Source organism: Melanerpes formicivorus, unplaced genomic scaffold, assembly GCF_026170545.1.
Source record: "Melanerpes formicivorus ecotype bairdi unplaced genomic scaffold, bMelFor1.0.p_v2 SCAF_27, whole genome shotgun sequence".
NCBI lineage: Eukaryota > Metazoa > Chordata > Aves > Piciformes > Picidae > Melanerpes > Melanerpes formicivorus.
The window spans coordinates 3,259,733-3,277,450 of record NW_027142379.1 but is presented as its reverse complement, the minus strand read 5'-3'; the positions used below and the strand labels follow the sequence as shown (position 1 = coordinate 3,277,450).

At 40.3% G+C, this 17,718-nt stretch overlaps 1 protein-coding gene across 6 annotated transcripts in view; it reads left to right on the top strand.

The window, feature by feature from the left end:
* PDE5A (phosphodiesterase 5A) overlaps positions 1-17,718 on the top strand; it is a 95,687-nt gene that overhangs the window by 45,694 nt on the left and 32,275 nt on the right. For 2 of the 6 annotated variants that reach the window (XM_068153943.1, XM_068153942.1), the window contains exons 1-3: positions 487-662; positions 13,103-13,685; positions 14,591-14,680. In XM_068153943.1, the coding sequence (XP_068010044.1) occupies positions 559-662; positions 13,103-13,685; positions 14,591-14,680 (777 nt within the window). In that variant the 5' untranslated portion in view covers positions 487-558. Of the gene's footprint in view, positions 1-486; positions 663-1,489; positions 2,008-13,102; positions 13,686-14,590; positions 14,681-17,718 lie in introns of those variants that run through there. The other 4 variants (XM_068153945.1, XM_068153944.1, XM_068153947.1 and 1 more) reach the window with 3 other exon arrangements.

The following is a 17,718-nucleotide window of genomic DNA, read 5'->3' as shown; positions in this document are numbered from 1 at the left end:
AGATCCATTTGTCAGAGTCGGGAGAAGAATTTACTTTTTCATGGCTTTTCCTTTTTTTCTCAGTCCTGAGGGACCGCCTGGACCAAACCGCCCCAGGTCTCCCTAATCGCACGGGAGACGCTGAGCCCCACGCCGCGCACACAACCGCCTCCCTCTGCCTTTTGCCCTCCCCCGCTGCCGCGCTGGGCATCGCCAAGGCCGGGGGCTCTCGCCGATGCCCACCGCAGAGGGGCCAAGCGGGGCGGGGCCGGAGCGCGGCAGCCCCCCGGGGCGCTGCGGGCCGTGGCGGAGGTGGAGCCGGCTGGCCGCGGCGGGACGGGCGGCCGGCTGGAGATGCGCTGAGGTGCCGGCGGCGCCGCGCTGGGGCCGGGCACCGGGCTTCCTGCCGCCCGCACACCTGGGAGCGGAGCGAAGGCGGGAAGTGAGAGCCGGTCCTCTCCATCCCACGCCGGGCGGGGGGCACCGCCTGCAGGAGGAGGAAGAAGGCCGGGAAGGGGGAAAGCGACGACAGCAGCAGCAGCAGGAGGCAGCGCGGCGGCGGGAGTGGAGGCGCGGAGCATGGAGCGCAGCTGCACCCCCCCGCCGGAGCAGGAAGCAGTGGAAGCGTGGCTGGACGATCACGGCGACTTTACCCGCTCTTACTTTGTTAGAAAAGCCACAAGGTAAGACTGGAGCGGCGGCGGAGAGAGGCCGACCCTTTATTCCCCGCAAAAGGCCGCTCTTCCATTTCCCTCTGCCAAAGAAAATAAAAAGGCGTTCCCCTCCCCCCCCCCCCCCCCTTCCCCCCGCCCCCCCCCCGCCGGCACCCTCGAAAGAAAAGTGACATCGCCGCGCAGCAGCGCGCTGTGCACATGTAGCCGCTTCCCCACTTCGCTCTGTTGCAGAGACGCGCCCGCCCGTCAAGGCGAGCCGAGCGCTCTCACGACTCCGGGGCTCCCCAGCCCCGGGGCTGCCCGCCCTGGGCTTCGATGTAGTTGTTTTGGGTTGTTGGTTTTTTTTTTGTGTGTGTGTGTGTGTGTATGTGTGTTTTAAAATTAACAGAGGCAACTTGCCGCGAGTGGCACGCAATGGATGAGGTGGTGTAGCAAGCCCTGCGAACTAGATAGAAGTAGTGGAAGCCCCAGATAAGGTCTAAGCTACCCAGGATGGAGCGTTATGTCCTTAGTCATCCATCTCTCAACAAAGTGCTGCTCTCGAACAGCTCAGTGCCTTGGGGCTTGTCACCTCTGGCATCTCTGCAGCCACAGGACAGGGGCTAAGTGCCGAGGCAGCCGCCGAAGCGTGTGCGTTCCAGACCGGAGCCCCGCCCAAGGAGGGGGAACGCGGAGGGGTGGCGGTGCAGTGGGACTAGCACCCAGGGGTGCTATAAGCGAGGCGCGGGTGCCGGAGGGCAGCGCGGGGGTTCGGCGGAGCCGGCAGGGGGCAGCGCGGGGCGGCGGTTCCGTCCCGCCCGGCAGGGGGCAGCGCGGGGCCGTGGCGTGCGGGGCGGGCGGCAGCGGGGCTGTCTGGGAGCGGGGCTGTCTGGGAGCGGTGCCCGCTCTCGCGTCCCCCCGGTGTCTGTCCTGCAGAGAAGACCTGATGTACAGAGCTGAGGAGCTCCTCCGGGCTGTGGCTGTCCCTCTGCTTTGCCATGCTGCCTTTTGGAGATCAGACGAGGTATTTGCTCAACGTTGTCACACTTCAGCAGTGGGACTCGCAAGTTGCAGTGGAGTAAATTCGGCTATTTTTAGCAGCAGAGTCAGGTTTCCAGTTGGAATATTTTCCGATAAACAAAGCCGCGGGGATGCAGAACGCAGGGCGAGCGGCAGCTCCCGCCGTATATCTGAGCGGAGAGCCTGGGTTAGTAAGTGCTGCGGGTTGCTCCTCGGACACACCGTCTCCTGTTCCTGAGCCGCTTGCACCATCTGCTCTCCGCTGGCGATTCCCTGCTTTCCCAAGCCCCTCAGCAGGGATGGATGCCTTCTGAATGAGGCTTTGCTGCTGCTCCTCTCTGCATGGCATGGGGCGGTAAGAAGAGAAATCCCCATTAATAATTGACTTGCAGCAAGCTAGAAAGCTTCGGGGGTCACCTGCTTTCTTGTGACCATCTGTCATGCAGTCTCCTTTCCTCTGCCGATTCTTCCTTAGGTTCATTGAACAGAAAAAAATAATAAAAATGCCTTTTAAAATTTCTCTTAACCGTTGACTTTTTAAAAAAGGCAGCGCTAAGGTGCGGGATGCATAGATGGAAGCCGTTAACCTTGATCTTCCTCAGAACACTAGTGCATTGGTGTGTGACTGAAGGGCAGCTTGTTTGCCCAGGAAATAGGGTGTTAGCAGCTTTGAGAGGTAGCATTTTATTAGTTCAGCCTGTCACACTTCCTTTGGAAACTGGAAGTAGTATTGAACAAATAGGAATGCTAATTAATAGTAACCGCTGTGTCAGATTTGTTTTCCCCACGGAGAAGTTTGGTTAGTCTTTTTTTTTTTTTTTTTTAATGCTGAGACAGTTTTTTATTTGTGTGGGTCTGAAAGAGGCTGTGGCTCACAAAATACAATTCAGGCATGTCTCCATGATGGCCATGCCTCTGCAGTTAGAGAGGGGTTAGCAGAAAAACTGTTGGCTTCAAGTCCTTGCTTGGCAACAATTCTGTGATGTTTTTGAAGTGATGGAAACATTGCATTGGTCTCAAAATTCTCTTCCCTTTTGTCTGGCATGGAATGTTGGGGGGGGGTTGTCCATTGTGTATAAATGTAAAAGTATATAATAAGAAATACCTCTTTTATATGCAGGTTTGTATTTATAAAGACAAATGACAAGCCACTTGACTGTATGTTGCTTCTGATTTTATTCACTGAAATGATACCCTATAAGGCTGGGCAGTTTGAAAGAACTGATGGACTTTGTAAAAACAATCAATGTTCTACATTTTGGTGCAATTTCAAGCTTGAAAAGAGAAAACCCCTAAAACTTACTGTTGGGCTTTGTTTTAGCTGAGTCTTTGTACAACACCAATATACTGAGCAAACACTATGTTGTTAATGTTTTTTATTACTGTCAAGTAAAGCAGAGTTCCTCAAACCCATTTTAACTGTTCTCTGAACTTAATTTACCGCTGCTCATCTTTTGGTTTGCTTTGTATTATGCCAGTGTCCTCACAGGTACTAAAGGCCCAAGAAGTTAGTTCTACTTTTATTTAGTTCTATTTATTTATTTAGTAGAAAAGACAAAAGTTAATTAGTTTGGTATCTTGTGGAGCGCTGAGGCGTATTCTGCTTCATGTTGGGATCCACAGTCACTAATGGATAGTTTCTGTATCTGTTTCTCAAATCTTTATATAGATGAATAGGAAAAGGGCAGCAGGTCAGCTGTTTATTATAGAGCAATACAAGCCCTTTCCTCTGGTAATAACTTTGAATCAGAACCTAATTTAGCAATTTTATGGTAGGTATTAAATAATTGATATATTTTTTTCTCTTGAATTAATTAATTCCCATGGTGCTTTATACAGTAGTTCCTTTGGTAATTCTCACATGGAAAAAATTAATTCAGTGTCTAAAGTAAACGCTTTGGGTGAGCTTATGCATCCAGATTTGTTTTGTTGGTTTTATTTTTAATGTATGGGAGCCACATCATCTCATACCTGTTCCATTTTGCATAGGTCATTTTCATGCTAAGATCATGGTTTAAATAAAAATTCTATTGCTGGGCAAGGTGGCACTTTAAAAGATATTCACAGTTAGTTTTCATTCAATGTCACAACTATTTGAGTCACTAAGCTCCCCAGTCCATATTCTGGATTTTTGGGAGGAAGAGCTGCAGGTTGTCTACTTAACAAATTTGCACCTGCTTTCATCCTGTAGAACATGTTGTAGAAGGTAAGTACATACAAATGGCTTACACCTTGTATTTTGATTCTGAAGTTGATAGCATCTCCAGACAGGCCATATTGCTGCCTTCCCCAGGGTTTTGATGGCTAGGTGAAGTGACATACTCTGAGATAAAGCTGTGCTGATTGACTTCTACCTGTACAGCGGCAAGGTTGCAATCCTGCAAGCATGTAACCCTGGGGAATAGTTTAAAATTGCTCCTTCCTTCAAGTGCAAACTGATGAGTAGGAAGCTACAGAATCAGTTATTTATTACTTTATTTTTGTACCAGGGAAACCAGTGGTATTCAGAGAGAATATAAATTGCTCTTATCCATGAAGTGTTACAGTATGATCAAAGTGCAGAGCAACAGACGGGAAGTTGTCACCAGCATGCTTGGGCCAAGATGAATTTGGTTTGCTCAGTGATACAGTGTGCTAGGTGGCAAGCCTTCTGGCTGGAGAGTTTGTTACTGCACACTTGTGGGTTCAAGAGTTTCTGAATGCATAGCTCCTGCTAAATTTAAGCTGTTTATTTTATTCAATTTTTTCAGCTCCTCTTGTTATTTTTCCTCTTTCATTTTCTGGCTCACAGAAAGCAGAAACATTTTGAAGTAAAATAATTCTTCTTTTAGATTATGTCTTATGTTTGCCCATACTGTTGTTAGAGGTTCTTTGTAGCTGCTGCTACAAATAAAATTGTTCTAATTAGACATTATATGCCTATATCTGCAGCCTTTTTGTCACAAAATTGGACTGCATTTACAGCTGGATTCATTATCCTTTTCATTTTCCTGAAGTGTTATGTGTTCCTTGAAAAAAATATCCATGCATTCTCACGTGCAAATGTCTCAGACTTACTTTACCCACCTATGGAATACTTCTGTACTTCTGACTTCCTGTTTGTCTCTACTCTTAAATATAGGGGAGTGAATCTCTCCCAGTGCTCTTTTTGATCAGAAGCAGCAGACTATGAAAACAGCCAAAGTAAAAATTCTCCTTTTGGTTAGAAGCAACTGCATTGTTTCAAGACAGCTTTTGTCTGGTTTCCTAAATATATGACATGTTTGATAAAAATTCTTAACCCAAGTCTTGTATTCCTTTCACTAGAAGTAAGATTATTTTGTTATAAATACGTCTTGGCTTATTAAGAGCGTTGGGAAATATTTACGAATTAATTAAAGGGGGATTGTATTTGGAAAAATAGATGTCCTTAACAGCATGATACTTCATAGTGCTTCACTGAAGATTCCAGAAGTGGCATTTACTGGGAAACTGTAATTTGCTGGAATTCAGAGATTGCATAACTTGAATATATCGATTACATTTATTAATGTGAAAAAATTCAAGTACAGTTGTCGAGCTTTTATTCTTCTTGATGGCTGATGAACATTCAATTTGTAATGTGCTGCTGCAGTACTAAATCACTTAGGACTTTTGCCTTCTGATCTCTGTGCCTTGCAGACTTTTAACAAATGTCTTTCATTTTGAGCTGGCTGTTTGATGTTTAATCTCATAAATATGTCATATGCATTATGACACTGTTTTGTTTGGTAATGTGTCTGTACTTAGTTTTTTGTAAGTGGAAGGAAATTTATTTTGGGAGCAAGTGTATGGAAAATTCAGATTTTCAGAGATAGAGAAATTGAAGATTTTCTGCATCAACATGTATTTTGGCCTGTGTTATTTCTGAAAAAGATATTACTGACATACAAACAAAAAAAAAATCATAATCCTGAAAATATATAGGTATGAGCCATAGTCATCCCTAATATCACCTTGGTAAATGGGTTTTAAACCTCTGTTACTGAAGGGCCCCTAACAGTTTTCCTGTGGAGGCACAGAATCCTACGCAGATTGTTCAAATATGAAGAAAGGGGACTTGCTTTTCTCAGTTCTCCTATGCAAAGCATTTCCAAGAGGACTGCAAACCCGCTGATTCTCTGGACCGTGTTTTGACAACCACAGGAAGTAGCAGCGTTAATGCTGGGATCAGAATATTTTCTCCCACTTACTTGGTTTTACTGCATGTTTACAGAGCTTTTATGAGAATGGAGTACAGAAAAATGATGGATTTTGATGAAATCTTGGAGAGTTTTCTTCTCAGGCTAATGATCTCTGTAGTTGTCCCACATAGAAATAACGTGTCCATATCCTTAGCCTTTCTTGATAACTGCACAGTATTAAGATCATCCCAAAATATTTTGAAGTCCCCAAAAGCACTTAGGAAGGTAAGGAATGTTACCCACATTCATGAAATTGTAAATATGATTAAGTATTTTTGGCATTTATTCTTGGAAATAAATCTAGATGTGTGCCTGAGTATTTTGGAAACAATGTGTAAAGCAGCAGTTACTGTAGACTGAAGAACCTGTCATTTGAGATACAGTAAGAAACCACTTAGTAGCAGTTTACCTCTTCCATTCCCGAAAAGCTATAACCTGAACTCCTACACAATCTTTTTTGCTTTCAGCCAAAAGTACTAAGCAATTCCAAGGACAATGTGCTTATACTACGTACTTTTTGCCTTAGGTGCTAAAGCAACAAATGGGTATGCACAATACATTAATTAAAATACAACTGGTAAACCTTAGAGGACAAGGAGAAAATGAGATGGAGTAAACTATTGCAACAGTTAAAATATTTTCTTGCTTTCTTTTGTTTCAGGAGAAATTTATTATCATATTACAGTACTTTGGAGAATGCCAATAGGCATCTGAAATCTCATTTCCATTTCTTTGCTCATACTAAGACGACTTTAGACAATGGGGAAAAGTATCTGGCAACTGGGAAGAGAAGGGGAGCTGAGGCAAAATGTTGCCTCTGTGGGAGACAAGTTAGATAGCTTTTATTTCTAAATTGTAGAAGTTCATGGAAGTTTTGTGTTGGGCATCTGTTAAAGAATCATGATATGAAGAAGAAATTAATTTCTTTGTACAGGATTAGGACAGAGACTACATATATAAAATAAAAATACCAATCCTATTTTGAAGCTGGCAGAAACATACATAGGTACACAGTTACTGGAACAAGCAGTAAGCATTTGGATGAGAAATAAAAGTCATGTTTTAGCATTTGACCTTCTTCTGTCTTTCTTTACAGTGGAACAGAAAGTCCCTTCATTGGAAGAATGCTTCCCTGCAAAAAATTAAGCTTGCAGTTTGGTTGTTAAGGAAAACTTGAAAATAGCCAAGAATAGCCTCTTAGCATTAGTCCTCCATTTCAAATACTTTTGCTTCAAATAAAAAGCAACCTCTGTTTTAAAAAACGAGTGCTCGCAGAAGATCTACTTCATAGTTCTAAAAAGTTATTTCACCATCTCACGAGCATGCTTTGAATCAAGAATTAGAGTTCTTTAGTTACATCAATATTCAAACAAAATCAGTTAGGCCACTTAACATATTTAAAGTTAAATATATTGAGTTGTGCCCAAAAAAAGGCACTGGCTTTGTCATGTGTTGTCTTCAAACACTGTTTGCCTAGCCCTGTTAAAAATAGTATTCCTAGTAGCTATAATTGGAAAGGGTTTGAGGAAAAACAAGTATTGTCTTTGTTAGTCTACTTTTTTTTAGTTATTTTGAAAATACTTCTTTTAGTCAGTTCACCAATTCCATCTAATGAGGCCTTACACAGTCCATTTAAATCTTTCCATGGCCAGAAAGGAGGCAAAGCCACTTCGAATGTGATGTGAAACAGGGAGTACAGTAAAGAATAAGGGAGGACAAGTATAATAGCCAAGTGACTTTGGTTTTCAAACTAAGTTTTTAAAATTAAATAGTTTTTGCTAATGCTCTAAATGTTTTCTGAATTACATCAAGATGTGGGGAAAAATGTGAAGACATCTAGTGGTTATTTTAAGGAAAGCAAATGAGAAAATGACAAAGCTTGGCTTAAAATATTGTTGATTTCAACACTAGGAGGAATAGAGATAGTTGAAAGCTGGCATTTTCTAGTAGACAAATTTGGATTGAATCCCTGTCCTGAAGTGCAGTATCAGTAACTGCTGGTTTCACTGAAAATTAGCAGAACAGTCCACACAACTACACCAACATTCCATATGAAAGATTCATGAGCAACAGAGAATTATTTGTGGTTTCACTGAAAGCCACCCATCACTCAGTACTCTTATGGTGCGGTCATTATTATGCCATCTTTGTGAAAGATAAGTTAGATATAGTAGACTATCACTGTTGCATCTCACTATTACTTTTGTGCTCTGTTTTTGCATGTTTTTTTCCAAAGATACTAAATGCTTGCTGAATGGTTGCATGGGTATGGATGGTCCTACCTATGTAGCATGGTTACATGGGTGAGCAAAATAAGTATGATCTAGCTGTTACTCTTTAAACCTCTTCACTGAGGTTTGAGGTTTTCTTTGAGAAGTGTGCTGTGTATTTTGAAGATGGGTACAATAAATTATTTAATACTCCCAGCGAATGAGTAGGATTGTAATGAGTGTCCAGTCAGAATGCTTTGATACATATGGCACAGAAAGTAAAGCCAGATTGTCTTCAGGTCTGATTGTGACCTTCTGCATGACCTGGGTCAAGCCATGTTTGGTTTCCTGTGTCTATGTTTCCTCACCCATTGATTTTCCAGTTTTGTTGCCTATTGAAAACTTGTGGCATTAGGGACAGGAGTTTAACAAATCAGGAACAAAAGAATCTTAATTTCCTCCGACGTTCCTGAGTTCTCATGTGCCGCAGATAATGTGTACTTGTATCTAAGTGATTATAGAGGATCACAAAGTCATTTTCTTTCTTCATGTGTTTTACCTGACATTGAATTTTCATCCCCTTCTCATCCTTCTCTTCAAAATTTCTCTCAAGTTTTGTCATTTGATGATGAGGTCACCAGGCAAATTCATCAGTCACTCTTGTCACGCTTTCTGGAAATTGTGCTTTATAGAGGAAAGCCTGGATTTGCTGATAGACTAAAATATGGTTATTTCATCTCCAACTGTTCTTGGTTAGTTTGGTTTGGACTATCTGTTTTGGTAGGGGGGGCTGGACTAGATGATCTTCCAACCCCTAATATTCTGTGATTCTCTGATCTGTGTACATCGGTAGAGATCGGTATCTGCTCCTGTCTAATACAGCCCTGCAACTTCTAAACTTACTTCTACAGCAGTTCTTACAGTCAGCTCTTGACAATGCCAGTGCTTACAGAGGCCCATTCATGTGAACAGTAACAAGTGTTTGTTTCTTCCTGTAGTCCTTTCAAAATAACATCTTAATCTTACAAAGCACTTGTTACTAATTTCCAGTAATGTCACTTGTGGTTTCATATGTGTCTGGTATTAGATATCTGTTGAGCTAATTCTGTGCTGAGAAGGTATTTGTTAGTAATGACATTCTTGTTGTGCATTGTTAAATAGGATTGAGTGTTGACAAGCGAATGCACGTCAAGACTTTGACGTTGGTTACTGTGAAATGCTGGTTCTTGTGAGTAAAGGAAGCTAAATAGTTCCCTTGTTAGAAGAGGCATTCAGTAAAGGTCAGTGAACGCTGTTCTTATTCCAGCTGAATTTGAACAGCCTTCTTGTTGCCCAAATAAAAATGCCTAAATGGTCTGAAGTTAAAAACCATGCTTTAAATGGTATAGTTAAGTATTTGTTGTTAATTTACAAAGCTTTCTGAGAATCACACATTATGTAGGCAAATTATTGGACCCTCCTCTAAGAGATGTTAAAGGGGATAGGAATATGTTACTCAGAGTTATGCAGTATAGCTCTGTTCAACATCAAAGTGCTTCAGAAATAGTACAGCTGCTACCTAACTAGTCGTCACTTCTGATTAAATGTAGTTACTTTCATGTGAAAGATTTTACAGTTATATTCCACATCCCTTAATAACCTCCATAAGGCAGAAATGCTTATTTTTACATAGTAAAAAGGCAAGAAGGTAAAAACTAAATTATGGCTACATTTTGCAAACTGGTGTTAGAATTCAGAATACATGGCTCTTACTGATTACTGCACCATTAAGAGCAGAGGACATCATTACACAACACTCCAGATCACACACCATGGCAGGTTTCATCTGATAACCAATTAGCTTTAGCTTTGTCCACACAGGGTACCGTAACACAGTGACAAATGTAGATTCTGTGTAACACAGAACTAAGTGAAATGATAGCATTTTTATATTCTCCTTTCCTTGAGAGTAAACAATCAAGGATTCAGATTGCTCTACAAATTGCTGTCACGTAGCAATAGTCCTAGTTCATGCCTCTGCATTTTCAAACATGCCCAGCCAAAGTACACAGCCTCCTGCGTCTAATCACTTGCTAGTTTAAGAGCACTCTCATCTGATAACAGGTTATTACAGTAACTTTTAAATCCTAGTTTACATTAATGCCAATCCTCAATGTTCAAAAATCATGCCAGCACACACAGTCATGAAACTGGGTCGTCACAAGCCTTCTTTTAAAACTATTCATTATCCTATAATTTACATATTAGTATCAGTATATATTTTATACTGATATTCTATAATATATTCTACATTATTCTCTCTTGTGTCTGATGAACCCAGGTTTTTTTTTTCTGCAGCCTTAGTGCTAGATGCTAAATTTTGTTTAGAAAAAGCTAAAAATTTCAGGTAATTTCTTGAGATTAGAGTCAAACAAAAAGAACTTGCATATATCAATAAGACAACAAGAGCGATCAGGTTGTACTGAGTCTACGTACAAACTTTTGCATTTTAAACTTGTTTTTTTTATATACTTCTGGTAATTTTCATCACAATCTTTAATTCTGTTTTCTCATTCAGTTTAATAAACAAAAATTTCAAATGTCATCAAATGCTAGCTTCTTATCTTGAGTCATTAGAACAGCTTTTGCAAATGCAATACTGTCCTATGTGAATTATGCATTTCAGTAATATGTGGTCCCAGGTCCCACATTTCCTATTTATCCTGTTTAAGTACTATAATCTTGTTAAAATTAAAGCTGTAATAATAAATTAATTGTTCTTTATGCTTTTGCAATGCAAGAAACATTCAGAAAAGTGTCACTGCTATAATAAAGAAGAGTCATTGGTAGTTGATTAAATGTACTTAAAAAGCAGACCTTAGTTCTTTTAAAAATAAGTACCTAAGCTTTCAGAATAACAATGAAATTTCATTGTGTTCTCTGGCACTATGTTTCCAGCAACTGGGTTAGCTTTAGATTGCTGGGAAATATATAATAAATGTTGATTGAAGTATATTATTGCTACAGCAAGCACTGCTGCAGAGGATTCATGGAAAATGTGAAAACATGGAATGAAATCCTAGCTCTGTGGAAGTCTGGCAAAACTTTCACTGCTTTAATTGTGCTCAATGTTTCATTCAGTGGTTTTGGACTCTCATTGTCAGAAGATTCACACATGTCTTATGTGGCCACACTGACCATTCAGCCTTGAAGATCACTGAGGCTGTAAATTATATTAACCCTCTATATAAGGTTTGGCATGATCAAATACACAGACAGAAGTCAAAGAATAGTCTATTATCCAATTATTTGGAGTTGGGCTGGTGTGAATAAGATATGACTTTGGTTTTACAGTGCTGCACTGAGTAGTACTTACCTCAGCCATAGTTTTCTGAAGGGGGAAAAAATCCTCCTCAGAATAGCTTGCACTGAAGTAGAATGGGTACAGTAATGTGATGATTTTCTTTTGCCCAGGTGCTCCCTTTATACTCATGCTACTTCCTAAATCAATTCAATTTTTCATAGAACGTTTGTATGCAGTTGAGGTCTCCAAATGACAGGGATTGCAAAATCTGGAAAGCTCTTTTGGACCTTCCTAGTAGAAGACAGATAAGTTTCCTGTTGTGGATTGCTTGCTAATAAAATTAATATTGGTGGACTTAAGATTTTAATCACTTGCTTTGAATTAGTGGTTAATTACACATGCAATATAGCATTCTAGAACATAGATGAAGCTTTTCTGTAAGGCAAAAAAGGCTGTGTACAGTGCTTTTCATATTTAACTTATACTGACTCATGTAACCGATCAGCAGCTGACTAACCTGACTTAGTTCCATGCTTTCATTCAGCTTCACTCTCGAAATTCCTGTGGTCTGCTGAGCAAATACAAAAAATCCCAAATTTAAAACATGACCACCATGAAAGGTTTCCAAAAGATCAGACTTCTTAATAGGATTTTTGCTGTTCATAGGCTCACACATTATGTAATTCAGAAAAAAGCCACATTTCTTCTGAGAGCAGATCGTGTGCTGTGAGGAATCCTTAACACTAAGTAAATGAAATAAACTGCCTTATATTAAAACATAAACAACCCCCTCCAGATTTGAGACAATAAAATATTGTACTGATAAGAAAAAAATATATTCATGTTATTGATGGTATGTCTGCTTACAGATAATGCAAGATAGGCTGTATTTAATAAAGACATGAATAAGGTTGGCATTCTAGTGCCAAGCTAATTTGAGAATAAATACCAGAGATACATGACAATTTTTAATGAATGTCAAACTCTTAAAAAATGGAATTTGGGGGTATTAGTATTTTGGGTTGATCTAGGCAATGAGTTATATCTGCGAGGAAATGAAGGAGGAGAGATGTATGAAAACAGTCTGTCTTTTCATTATTTTAAAAGGGGTTGAATTAGAAGTATTCAAGGGGGTTGAATTAGAAGTATTCACGTTTCTCTGTGACAGTTTTTAAGGAAAACTTTTGTGCTTTGAGTCAAACCAGTGTTTTTCATTAACTCTGAGAGAACAGGGGAAGTTAACTTTAAAATAGTGTGTAGGTGCCATGAAAATAGGAAGGGCTGCAGGTGATTTGACAGAATTAAATTTCCAAAATGTCTTTTAAAAAGTTTCAAGGAAACCAGAATTAAACCAGAAAGTTTTGTCTTCATATGACTACATATACATCTTATACGGAAATCTTAAATCTTAGGGTGGGAAAGAGCAGACTTTTTCAAGCACAAAATTATGGCATAAACTTCTGATCTATATTCTGAAAGCCACAGCATAAAGCAGCCTTCCTCTGCCCTGTTCAGGTATTTCCTTTAGGTAGAAATGGCTTCCTTTTTATGGTGCACAAAACATTACTGCTTAATCTAGTCCAAGTGCTGTGTGAAATTCAAGAATGTTGACACAGAGGAGCACTAGAGATGCACTTGTGCCCCCTGTATGTAAAGGTTGAAGGTTTTCCTCTTGACAGTGTCCTCTTCAAACATGTTCGTTCCTGAGGAGTTTTAGCTTACATCATTCACTGTATTTTTATTTTTGTTTTACAGAGAAATGGTTAATGCATGGTTTGCTGAGAGAGTTCATACCATCCCAGTCTGCAAAGAGGGAACCAAGTCCCAGAGTGAATCCTGTGCTTGTCACCAGCCTGCCTGTGGTGAGACCACCAACTCTGGGACACCAGCAAGGAAAATCTCTGCTTCCGAATTTGACAGACCTTTAAGGCCTATTTTTGTCAAGGACTCAGTAGGAGCAGTGAGCTTCCTCTCTGGCTCTGAAAAGAAGGAACAGATGCCTCTGCAATCTCCAAGGATTGAGACCAGTGCAGGGGATCAGTGCTCAAGACTATTGGAACTTGTGAAAGATATTTCTAGTCACTTAGATGTCACAGCACTTTGCCATAAGATTTTCCTACATATCCATGAGCTCATAGCAGCCGATCGCTATTCCCTGTTCTTGGTCTGTGAGGACAGCTCTAATGAGAAGTTTCTTGTAAGCAGGCTGTTTGACGTGGCAGAAGGCTCCACCCTGGAAGAAGCTTCCAACAACTGCATTCGGCTAGAGTGGAACAAGGGCATTGTGGGTCACGTAGCAGCTATAGGCCAGCCTCTGAACATCAAAAATGCATATGAGGTAAGCCATGAAAATTTATCCTGACTGATTCTTGATAAAAGCCATATTCTATCAGCTGTTGAATTATTGCCATTTTAGTGGATGTATTTGGAGCTGTATCGGCTTAAATCAGTCAAGATGCAACCCCGACACCATGGCTGTGGTTATAATACAAGTATTATAGATACATGCATATGCAGAAACATAGAATTATGACTAATGCTAGATGAATGCTAACATCCATCAGTAAGTTTGACATTAGCAGTCAGATATCTGCCTGTTGTCTCCAACTATGTGCACAGCAGTATTTGCATTCCTAGCTTTGGACACAATTATACTGACAAGGTTGTTAACTTTGGTGCACAAGTATAATTGTCTGCAAAAGTGGAGTCCTATGACTTTAGAGAATTTTAACATACCCAAGGCACAGAGTAGGAGCTGAATGAACAAGAACAGGATGAGGGTTTGAGCTGTACAGCTGTCTCCCAAATGAAATGGTGCTCTGTGATTTGAATTATTTAATGCAAGGCCAGATGACAAACGGAAGAGAACCTGCACTGGGGGAAAGACATGTTTTACAGCCGAGATTAACATCTCTTCATTCCAGGCTTTTCGGATATGTTGATTTTGTCCTCTGAATTTAGGGATGATGGAGATTTTGATGAAATACACAATTGATTAATTAACTCAAAAAAGGCATACAGAGCTGAAAATTACCTCTTCTGATTGATCATTTCTCAGATAATCTGAGCATGCTTACAAAATAAGGCAACATTACTCAAGATTTTTTTCAGAAGCAAACATATCAGTATGGTTTCATTTTCAACAAACACTTGTTTGCTACCTCAGAAAACCTCTGTAATTATTTGCTAACAACTAGTCTTTAGGCAACTGGTCAAATAACTGTGGGTTTTTTCTTGTATCAGGATCCAAGATTCAATGCAGAAGTTGACCAGATCACAGGGTACAAGACTCAGAGTATTCTCTGCATGCCAATAAAGAATCACAGAGAAGAGGTAAGTAACAGCATTGGGATCACTTCATGTAATACTGTTTCCAGCTGTGCTGATGCTTTATTAGCTGGCAGTCATTAGCTTACAGTATAAGACCATCTCTTCTTTAAAAAGATTGCTTATGTTTGCTTAGACTCTTATCTTACTGTGGTGGGCTGAATTCTAAGTTCAGTAATGTAAGCCAATGGGAACTGTCAAGAAGAGTTTAATACCAGATGCAGAAGTAGAATACATGTATTTAACTTTAGAAGTGCTGTTTGCTGGTTCCTATCCCAAGTATGTCAGCGTTGAAATTCTCTGCACACTTACTGGTTGCTGCATACTCAGATTGCAATACCACAGCTTAGGTTGTATCTACATTATTTTCTTCGGAGTACACAAACTGGTGTCCAAAAAGGCTGTTAGTTGTGTGCTAGTAACTCAGGTTTTAAGTAATAAATTATGAAACAGGTGTTTAACAGCAGGCACTGAAAAACACATTGTGTCGCTGTGATTCAGAAAAGTCATCCACAAATCACATAACTTAAACCACTGCTAATTTCAAGCAATGTGAATCTGCTGATTGAACTCTTGTGCATTTTTCCCACCCATGGGACTTCTCACAGAAGTTCTCTCTTCCCATCTGATGCTGTTGCAGTAGGGAGAATTCTTACTATGGACTAACAATGACTTCTTGCACTGAGTACTCTAACAGTGAATTCAGTAAAGCCAATGAAAGGGAAAAAAGTGAGGTCCACTGTTTTATTTAGGAGTAAGTAAACCAAGTTTGGGGTTTATTGATCCTGAATGTAGCCTTCAGCCACATCACCAGTTTTAAGAATACTCACAAAGTGTAAGGCTCTCTATACAGAGCTTTAAAATTTTCTCTTCTGTAATTCTTTATTTTTCAGAGTATTTATTGTTTGCTTCCAGAGAGCTCAAACTCCAAAAAGAACTGCTGCCAAGACTGTTCTAAAGACATCATACCTTCTTTTTCTTGGTCACCTTGACTCTTACTGCACTGAACTATTCTGTTTTTTCATTAAATAAATTGATTAAAATTCTTTATTGAATCTTTCTCCAGTTGACCCAGATATCAGCTGGATTTCTTTTATTCATGTACTGTTAATTTTGGCTTTAAAATTGTTCTTCAGTTCTTCCAAGGACAGCACTTGCTCCTCTCCTGCTCCCACTCTCACTAAAAGTCTTCCCCTTTCGAACCAGCAGCAGCCACTGCTGGCCCTGGGCCAGCTGATGAGCAAAGCAGATGTTGTGCAAAGAGCTGTCAGGGACCAGTGGTCCATGCTAGGCTTTAAATTTCACCCAAACCATCCCATTTTTCTTTTTCTTGAGTGGAAAAATTGCTGTGGTCTATGTAATTTGGATTAGAAATGAATTACAAAATCTTGCTGGCCAGGGAGCGTGAAGGTGCTTTATTTCTCACCAGGTCCTGATGGTCGGTGGGGGAAGGAATAAGAGGGGGAAGGAATTTGTTGGACCAATACTCCATGACTTACAGGCTGAATAAACCTGCAATTGGCCGTATCTTCTGCCAACTTCCTTCTCCTAAGTGCATCAGCAAGTGGAAATGAAGCAGGAATTTGTTTATTTTGAGAAGTTCAGCCAACCTGAAGTTTGAGGAGAGTGTTACACTCTACTCATGCAATAATTTGAAGGGATTGAAATATCAGATTTCTTACAGGAAAGAATAGCACTTTCCCCCCGATTTCAAAGTCTCTACCAGAAGGTTTTTTTCCCTCTCACCATAACACATGGCTGACATGTTCTTGGACAAATGTTGGAGTCAGTGATTCAGTCCTAATTTTCCATTTGCATTCTCCTGCTTATTTTATTTAAAACACCCCAAACCCAGAATACTGGCTCCTTTCTGTTAAAAAACCCACCCAAACCCAAAACCCAACCAACCAACCAAAACAGCCAAAACCCAACAAAACCAACCACCTCCTCAAAGGGCCTCTAGTAATACTGCGGCCAGTGAATGCTGCTCTGGCCCAGGATGTCAGCCACCACAGTCAAAAGACTGTCTGGAAGACATCCAAAAATAAAGACTGAGAAAGAGAAGCAAATGGGGTGTTCCATTTGTTTCTTTAGTATTAGTACTATTTTTAAAAAAACAGAAGAGTCAGTAATTGAGAAGAAGAAAATCTCATGCTGATTATTAAATCCTCTGGGTCTCCTGAAGAATGGAGATTTTTCCAGTAGCCGTTTTTCACATTTGCCTGTATTTCCATGAGGCATGTGAAAAACCAGTCTCAGTTAAAAATAACAGCTAGTAAGATATTCTATTGATGAAAAGAAGAAAACTCTTTGATTCACCAGAGAGCTCATAAAAAGGACCCAGGAACTAGTACCAATGAGAAAAAAAGCAGTGCAGTAAGAAGACATTACCTCTGCACAAATACTTAACAGTAAAAGAACTTTTCTCAATCCCCTACTCAACCCATTCTTGTTGACAGAAATGCCTTGGAAACACTGCACTTCAGATGCAGAAAATTCTGCTGATCATGTCCTTAAAGATCAGATCACTGAGGCTTGTATGGTGATAGCTTTATGAAAAGTTCTCCTTTTCCCATAAAAATTTACAATTGCAAACTGACTGACAAAATTTGTCATAACTGAGTAAGAAATGGAAGCCCTTTGCTTAAATGAACTTGGGGATTTCCCCAGAGCTGAAACAATACAGCTTTCTAATTGATTTGGAGTATCTGTGGAATGGATGGTATGCATGGTCTCTGATGAACAGTCATCACAGCTGCTGTAGAACATCAACAGCAATGACCTGATATAGGTGGACCTGCTCTGGCAGGGGGATTGGACTAGACATTTTTTCAAGGTCCCTTCCAACCCCTAACATTCTGTGATGATGTGACAGTTTTCTGTTGTATCTGCATTTTTTTTTCTGTCTTCAGAATAATTTTAATGAAATTCTATTTCAGTTTAACTTTTACAAAAATCTGTAGGATTTTCTCATCTGGGAAATTACAGCTGAATTAACTGAGACCTATCTCCCAGGCTCTCAGTGTGTAAGACTGAACTTCCTA